This window comes from Urocampus carinirostris, chromosome 5 (assembly GCF_059441175.1).
Source record: "Urocampus carinirostris isolate Australia breed hairy pipefish chromosome 5, RoL_Ucar_1.0, whole genome shotgun sequence".
NCBI lineage: Eukaryota > Metazoa > Chordata > Actinopteri > Syngnathiformes > Syngnathidae > Urocampus > Urocampus carinirostris.
This window is the reverse complement of record NC_142353.1, coordinates 16,074,213-16,083,236: the sequence shown is the minus strand read 5'-3', so window position 1 is coordinate 16,083,236 and position 9,024 is coordinate 16,074,213. Positions and strand designations below refer to the sequence as shown.

General features: G+C 39.8%; 1 protein-coding gene across 2 annotated transcripts in view; it reads left to right on the top strand.

Moving 5' to 3' along the window:
- Positions 1-167: 167 nt before the first annotated feature.
- Positions 168-9,024, top strand: part of epg5 (ectopic P-granules autophagy protein 5 homolog (C. elegans)) — a 38,681-nt gene continuing 29,824 nt past the window's right edge. Inside the window, exons 1-9 of one of the 2 annotated variants that reach the window (XM_088335966.1) lie at positions 168-702; positions 2,784-3,389; positions 4,535-4,795; positions 4,878-5,076; positions 7,089-7,225; positions 7,305-7,412; positions 7,505-7,578; positions 8,352-8,460; positions 8,900-9,014. In XM_088335966.1, coding sequence (XP_088192092.1) covers positions 655-702; positions 2,784-3,389; positions 4,535-4,795; positions 4,878-5,076; positions 7,089-7,225; positions 7,305-7,412; positions 7,505-7,578; positions 8,352-8,460; positions 8,900-9,014 — 1,657 coding nt within the window. In that variant the 5' untranslated portion in view covers positions 168-654. Of the gene's footprint in view, positions 703-2,783; positions 3,390-4,534; positions 4,796-4,877; positions 5,077-7,088; positions 7,226-7,304; positions 7,413-7,504; positions 7,579-8,351; positions 8,461-8,899; positions 9,021-9,024 lie in introns of both variants that reach the window. The other variant, XM_088335965.1, reaches the window with a different exon arrangement.

Sequence of the window (9,024 nt, the reverse complement as noted above, 5' to 3'; positions counted from 1 at the left end):
TATAATTATTATAGAATTATGCATTAATCACAATTTTGCTATACTATATTCAAGAAAAACATTTGAATTGCTGAAACGAGAGAGTTAGTTGCGTTGAGCTGTAACCGTCGATGTTAATTATGATGAAGTTTGGTCTTTTTCGATTTCCGTAGAAAGGTGGACTTAACACGTGACTATATTTTGACAACAGTTCCCTGACAAACAAAACAAATGGCTACCAAAACGATTCTACATTATATTGTCACTCGCTTGTATTTGATCTCTTGATTTTGTAATTACACGGAGAACCAAACAAGGACTTTCAAGGCGCTGGTAAATAAATGAATCTCGAGGTAAATTACGCAACGTTCAAACAAGCTGATTCCTGCTAGCATCGTAACCTAGCCGAAAAGTCGTCGTTTTTTATTGATATTGTTGTGTGTTTTTGTAAGCTTCTTCTTGGTTCTCTGTGTCAACGCTGTGAATTCTTTGTGCTTTTGATTTGTATTTTAATGGTGGCTAGTGAGCTTTTTGAGTATGTGCTTTGGCATTTATCTTGACAACCCAGGCTTCCACGTTCTGCTTATCAAACAGGATAGGGGTTTTGTCACTCAGCTCGTGTATCGATTCAGTTGCTGTAAAGACTTTCTCGTTGTGATGTGAAACAGACGAAATATGGAGGCGGTGCGACCGAAGAAGACCAAAGCGAAAGTCAGTGAAAAGGTAATTATTGACGTCCGTTTCTGTTGTCTTATTTGTTTATTTGGAGTTTGATACCCTGGTAAAACTTGACTGCAAAATGTTTAAAAACAGTGGTCTCCAAAATGGTGCCCACCGGCACGGGGTAGCCCCCTAAGAGCACCTAATTAGGCCGAGGACTGGTTCTGAATATAGCTCACCAGCGATGAGTTATAGTGATTTTTAAGGAAACTTGATTTCCAATTGGCAGGAAAAATTATTGACATGATTAGTGTCTTTAAAAACATTTTTTACTGCCTAGCTGTGCTTATTTGAATTATACTTCTAATAAACTGTTCTAATAATATATATTTCCCTATTTTGATTACAGTGTGTATTTTATATAGCACTATTTAAATACTATATATCAACACGTTACTTTGGGTATTTATGTATTGTATTCCTTTTACTTTATTATTGTTTTATTTTCAACACAAGGATACTGCTGGAAGTGTGAATTTCCCTACGGGGATGAATAAAGTATCTCACTCACTCATACACACACTCTTTCTCTCACTCTCACTCAAAGATCCAGGCAACCCTTGGCTGCCATGCTGGATGTGTTTAAGTTTACCTCAATCATTATTAGTGACATTCAAAATTTGGCGATCAACGCTTTAGTTTCGCTGTCTTTAAACGTTGCGGGATTAAATGATAACAAATGTTTACTGATGTACAAACAAGACCCATCCATCCATCCATTATCTACACCGCTTATACTCAGTAGGGTAGCGGGAGTGCTGGAGCCCATCCCAGCTATCTTTGGGCAGTGGGCAGGGGACACCCTGAACTGGTTGCCAGCCAGTCGCAGGTCACACAGAGACAGACAGTTAGGGTTTAAATAAGGCAATCTCTGGGACTCGTTTCAGCTGACGAATGACACATTATCATTGGCAAGGAGTTTTAGCGTGCCTGGGGTTACATTTTGTTAGGGGGATGGGGGTCAAACAGAGTTGCTGGATACAACCGGAATGTTTGATGTTACATTACACATAGTCCAGTGTTTTTTCCGAATTGCTCAGTCCATAATTGAATGGATTTGGGAGTACAAATCAGGGACAAAAAAGTAATAAGTTAATAACATAGTGACAACATAGTAGTAACGTTTTAATGTGTTATCTTAGAAATGCATATCAAACTGGGTGCCATCTGTGCTAATTAGTAACAAAATATAGCTCTGCTTGAAAAATGTTTGAGACCCCTGCCTTACACAATACAGCAACTTCTAGTGGACAAATATTACACCGAGTCCCATTAAATGTTATTGGTTGGTTCAAATTAAAATGTGAGTCGTCTTTTTTTGTTACCGTTACCTGGTGAGTGAAGGGCAGAGAGAGAACCTAACTTTTGTGAAATGCGACCTCCAGAGATGACCTTGACACGCACCATTAATTATTGCTGAATATAGTGTACCGTTCCTGGCCAACATGACCTCCAGGGGGAGCCTTTATTAGACCGTAACCCCTACTCCATAGGCCTTTCTCCAGTGCAGTCTTCATCAACTGGTGGATTGCAACCCGTGGACCCGTTTTCAGTAGTTAGCAGGCCTTTGCCTGGTCAAAGTAATGCTCAGAATGCATGTTGTCCTTGGCGTAGCAGATACAGCAAAGAACATAAAATATGAGTTATGGATTTCATTATATTCAAGATTAAGAAAGACACAGATCTCAGCGGTGGCGACGTGCCGGCAGATGAAAGCATGAAACCGTCAAAAGCGAAGCACAATTGAAGACGACACCATTTCAGGGTATGTTAAGAGATAACTTCAATACCAAGGATATCCAAAAGGGGCTTAGTTGATGCTCAAAGCAAGAAAGGCCACTGTGTGCATTTTACAAGTTGCCACATGGTATGGCAAATTTTAAAAATCCCCACGCCAATGCTGAGGACTTTATCTAACCTCCAGCTATGGGCATTTTCAGAGTGGTTTAAGATCAATCTTCAGCTGAAAAACTTAAAACCATACTCCTGTCTAATGACACAAGGGTCACCGAATTGAAGACATGTCAGGGTTGATCAGTAAAGTTTTTTTTCTTTTTAGTTAATAGTTTTATTTCTTTTCTCAGATTGTCAGGAAGCAGAAAACGACAGAAGACAAGAGGGAAGCTGCCCCCTTGGCCGCTTGCGGTGATGCGTCCACATCTGAATTCACCAGCATTCCGCTTTGCCCCCGACCCCAGGAACCACTGCAGGAAAAGCATGATCCAATTCATATCCACGGGACTGAGGCCCAGGCATTAGATTGTCTTAAAAAATTGCGTGAAATCTCTTTATCGCAAAATGAATTATCACCAGTGTCAACTGAGATTTTACAGCCTCAAGATGTGTCACAGACTTCTCAAGCCACAGTGCAACAAACACAAGATAAAGAGGCAGAATGTGCGAGCGTGTCTGTGTCCGAACTTCACAGTGCGTCTCATGTTCCAACACACTTTGACATCAAACATGTCCCCAGTGCTCCCTCCCTATACCCATCTGTCCCAACACTAGAAGAGGGTTCTTTGCTAGAGCTTCGCAGAGAAACCGTAAAGAATTGTGGGAAGGAACCTGCAGTTTTAGCGCTAGCTGAGCAGGAATCATCTCCTCCAAGTCTACAGACAGTGGAGTCCGCTGCAGAACTTTCCAAGAGCAAACTCTACCCTGAGTTACCAAGCTTGAAAACAGAAGTTCAGGTATTTTTACACAACACTACACAACAAACTTATGAATACATTTTAAAGGAAATGTTAGTTGTGAAGCAACGTTTCTTTTTTTAACTCACTTCATGTAAATAATAGGGTGGCACTACATAAATTCAATTTAATTTTAATTTTTCAATGTATCATTTACCCAAATAAACAAACTAAGAGCGAATGTTTTCAAGTCAATTCATGTTACTGCACTATCACAGCCTCTTAATTTGTATTCTTTTACCTTGCTTTTGAATGTCTACAACATTTTTTTGGGTACCTATTAGTTTCCCTGTGTAAATGTGTTATGACGACGTGCCTTTATTAGATGGACAATAATTATCTGTGGTGTAATACACTTCAGGAGCTGCTGCACAGATCTAGTTTAGAATGTTATTTATTTCAGACAATGCATTATTTTTAATCTAAATCCGCAGTGGACGACTAGAGTATACTATATACGATGTTTTTTTTCCTCCATGACATTTAAAACAAAGAATTCAGTCTTAAAAGTAACTTGGCTCATATGTTTTTCATGTACAAATAATCAAACACCAATGTGAAGTATTATTAACTGGCCAATTTCAAATTGTACTCATTTTACTCAAATGGTACTCATAATTGTCTGTTTCGTTATCAGAAAGAAGAATTAGAAATTAAGATAAATAGATTTTTGCCATATTTTCCATCAATGGCGTTTTCAATTCAAGTTAGCTGCCTTTGTTTTATCATGAGATTATTTACGTATTATAGCTACAAGTGGTATAAGTACTCTATATGTGAATCAAGTGCTTACTCTACAGTATTTGTACAGCACTCTGAACAATTAGTGGTATTGAACATCCCTTATTATAATAGTAGATTGTCTTCATATTGTTTGGGCTCTGAGAATTATGTACCACACTTGGGTTTGAATCTCATTTTAAACCTTTTTGCAAGCAAACTTATTTTGGTTTTGCTTTGTTTTGTTGGTATTCCAGTTTCATTGTAGAATTATTACATTTTGGGTTAACTAAAGGTTTACATTTTCCTTGAAGGTGTGAAAACAGCTAATGTGGTTGGTTGTCTGTAGGTCGTTGACCCAAAGTGAGCTAGTTTATTTGGCATTTTGCATTAAAAATTCTATTCTATTTTTTACTCTTTAACAGCCATTTTCACCGGAGCAGATGAGCGTTTGGGAGCCCGGAGGAGGTTTACGATCCTGGCTAGAAGGAGTCGAAGTTTGTGCGACCCAATTCTGCACGCTCGCTCGTCAGGAGAGCCATGAACTAGCCGAACTCCTGCAAAACTATTGGCGCTGTCGCAGACAGCTGACCCAATCACATGCGCAATTTCACACACAGTCATCCGACTGCAAAAGCACGCAAAATCGTCTGTGGAGCTTCAGAGATGAACAGATTACACTCCAGGTTTGCTGTTTTTTTTTAAACATGATTGTGTGTTACCTTTGAATAAAAACATTTTTTTTAATACTTGAATTCTCGTTTCAAGGGTGTGTGTGCCGATCAGTCCAAAGTGTGTGGATACCATCGTTTCCAGCAGGCAGAACTCAGTGAAAGTGTGCTGTCTGAGCTCAGCAAACTTTTTGAGATCCGAAGAGAGTTGCTCCACCAGAGAGTGGTCTTGCATGCTTATACTGCTTCGCTTTCACGCCTCCAAGTGGAATCTTACCTGTACCGCCTGTTAAAAGGTATTACGTTGACCCCTGGTCAACATTCTTTAACATGTTATGTTTAATGTCGAATTATGATCCTTTAAAAATTCAATTTATTTTATACTGTAAATTCCAGACTACACAGTGTAACTGATTAAAAGCAGCATGCTTGAATTTAAGAACGTAACTCTGTTTTGTCTTTGTTCGAGCCAAAATAATGTAAATAACCAAAATAAAACAAGTTACTCATGTTCATTTCTTACATTTTAAGCCTGGCGCTGTGCCCTCCCACACCTGACTGTTTTCAGCTGCGTCGTTTTCTGTTCTGTTCGGAGTTGTTTACGTCAAAGATCATGTGCCGGTTTAAGATGGCAATTACAGACAAGCACATAGTTAGTACTGCTCAAAGAAAACATCAATGGGTAAAATGTGAGCCCAATGTTTTTAGGGGACAGTTCCAGGGCAACTATACTGTGCAGAATAGTGCCAGATAGCAACCCAGACGTTATTTTTGTGTTGCTGTGATTGGTGATTGCCACGGTGGTGGACCAAATTGCATTCGTTTGTCATCGTTCCTCAAGGATTAAAGGAAACTCCAAAAACCTGACAATGATGTCGATAAGGAAAGAGAAGTGTAGCGTTTTTGATAGATAACTCCCTCTGCATATATAATTTGAGAAGTTGATTTTTGTGTAATAACTTGAAATATCGTGAGTACGTTGTAAATACCGAATAGACGACGGTACTGTCAAACTTCCTGTTTTGCTCCGGTTTTGCATTACAGCATATGAACTATGTTGGCAAAAACATCAATTCATTTCTCTTAAAAGGGTCATAAATGTCTCCAGACAACACCGTTGCGTTTGTTATATAGCGCACATGCATAGTTAAAAAAAGAGCAGATCGCCGTTTTCCTTGGTGCCACCATAAAAGAAAAAAGAGTAAGCTTCACCGCATTTAAACCAGCAGTGTTTAAAATGTAGCAAAAAAAGAAGCAGTGTTGGCTTGTAGTTTGGAATTTGTGGTACCGTGGAACCTCGGTTCTCGACCATAATCCGTTCCAGAACCCTGTTCGAAAACTGATTTGTTCGATCACCGAAATCATTTTTCCCATTAAAAATAATGTAAATCGTTTTAATCCGTTCCAACACCCTGAATGTTTAACGTAAACATGAAGCTAACCCAGGCTAATCGTACGTCCGCGTTATCGTAATCTTCCGTACGAAATATTACACTAACATGAACGTGTAAAAATAAAAAAATCAGGTCGTTTACAAGTCATTTAGCACCCGGGTCTCCACAAGTGGTGAGCGGTTCATTGGAAAGGGGGCTCTGTTCCAACACCCTGAAAGTTGGGCTCCGTTCCAACACCCTGAATGTTTACCATGAATGTTCAACGTAAACATAAAGCTAACCCAGGCTAATCGTACGTCCGCGTTATCGTAATCTTCCATACGAAAGATTACGCTAACATGAACGTGTAAAAATTAAAAAAAAAGGATAAAAAAAGAATTATGAATAGGATTTCTTACCTTTGTGGTGGTCAGCAGAAAGCGTAGGTGGAGAAGTTGTACGCACTAGTTTTCCTTTTTCACCTGTAGCAACTTTGCTGCTTGCACTGACTTTCTTCGGAGGCATAATTAGGGGCTAAAACACTTCGTACACCTATATTAAAAGCGAAAGCAAAACGAAGCACGTTCGCACGCGATAACAGTTGGTCAGGAAAAGAGCCATCTACACCCGTACGCCGCTCAGCATCGCATCCTAGCGTACGCACTCACGCATTACCAGCGTTCGAACTCCGATTTTTTGACCGATCAGCGAAGCAAGAATTTCTCGAAATTTTTGGTCGGACTCCGATTTGTTCGAACTGAGAGGCGTTTGAAAACCGAGGTTCCACTGTATATCATTTTTTGGTTTTGGTACTGGACACTTGTAAGCAGACCTCCCTCTCAAGCAAGCAGCAATGAACTTCAGAAAGCTGGGGTGTGCGGTGACTTTTCCCCTGACCTGAGTTCTTTTTTTTCTTGTTTATTTTTCCTAATCAGATTGTTCTGCTAGGCAAAGACAACCCTGTTCAATTCAACCCTTAAAAGATGCCATTAGTGTCCTCTTTAGCTTCACAAGAAGAGTTCTTGATGACACACAGTTCCAGACAGACATCCACCACTGGTTGGAAATACTGGTAATACTGTACAACACAAGCACTTGCAATTCATTTTGAATTGTTTTCTTTCTTCACTAATCTCTTTGTGTCTCCGTAGGTAGCAGTGCTCTTGCACGTCGGGGGGTCGGGAGAGCACTTGTTTGTGCTGTGCCATCTGCTATGTTGTCCCGCTGGGGTGGGCAAGTGGGCTGCCTCTTTCCTTCAGGTTAGCGAAGATAACTTTTTGTCAATGATTGGGTATGCACAGTATTACATGCACAGAGATTGCAATTTAACAATAAATAATGATCTTTCCAGATTGAAGTATGGGGGAACACCTGTGGGGTTCACGACTTCATGCAAGCTTTGGCGATTTTAATGTCGCCTGCTCGGTTAGTACATTTATTACCCGCAACATTAGCCTCTAACCATCACTACATTTTAGGTTATAACTTTATTAAAATGAGGTTTTATAGAAGCAGCATACTCGTACTGTACAGTTATTTTATTGGACAGCATCAATACAGATGTAGCTAAAGTTGTTTTTGGCCATTTGTTATTTACAAAGTTGTAAAACAGCTTATCATTTGCCCCAGGGAGATCCAAACTATCGACCAAACATTTTTCCGTGTAAACTGAAAAAGATTTTTGTTCCCTCCGGAGTGACAGAAGCTCGGAAGGTAGAGTGCGATAGTCCACCGAGTTAAATATCAAAATGTCCTTGGTTAAGACACTGAACCCCGATAAGCAGACAAGCCTTGCATCGCTGTCATCAGTGTGTGAGCCCATAACAAGACCACCAGTGGCTCATTCCCATGCAGGGGACTTCCTAACTCTGAACACCGCACAGTACTTTAGTAGCAGTTTCTCCATTGTTTCGCCACATGGCTAGCTGTGGTAACAGGTCCAAGACACTAGGTATGGTAGAATGGTAACTTTTTTGAAAATAAAACTTATATTTTCCTAAAATTCTTAACTAACCGTTAATACAAATATTTGTGTTTATGTTTCAAAAGAAAGACTGATTTTGCATCATTGGTAGGTTCGTAACTAAAAAGAAATAAACAAATCAATTTAAAGTGGGCGTTTTTTTTTTAAGTGACTCTCAAAACAAAAATTTTGGACCCCTCTCATTTATCATATTGAATATCTGTTGTGACTTTAGACACCGTGCTGAGTTTTTGGGTCATATGAAACCATGTGAGAGTCTTAATTCAGCGTCATCCGGACCAGGCTCAGGCAACTGGACTCTAGTGGATGAAGGAGGGGAGGAGGTAAATGACTACACCTTTCACACATGTTTTCTGCTAAATAAACTGTCTGCAAACCCATCCACATGCCGCGTGTAGTATCTATTTTATCTTGTCAGTAATTGCTAGATAATTACCGTTAAACATTTGTTAAATATTAACTCGGATAAGAAGGCAACCGAAATGTTCTGACAAACCAAACAGGGTTATGTTATTTTTTTCTTGGAGATGAATCACACGCACTGTTGTTAACAGGGATCAGAATTGTTCGGGGGGGCTCCGCCCTGCTTTATTCCTGGACCCTGGCTATTTCAGCTGAAAATGAAAATCTCCATTCTGATCCCTGTGTTAAAAAAATGTTCAAAACAATTGCTCAAGTCCAGTAAATATCAGTCTGTGGACTTGTCACCTTGCTGTATTTTGAATAAACAGAATGCCTGAATGGTGCTTTCCTCATTTGCAGGATGAAGATCCAGAGAGCAGCTGGTTACTGCTGTGTGAGGATGACCTGATCCTATTGATGTCCCAGTTTCCGTTTCAGCAGCTTTTTTCACACATGCTTGGAATGGGAAAGCACGGTAAATGTTT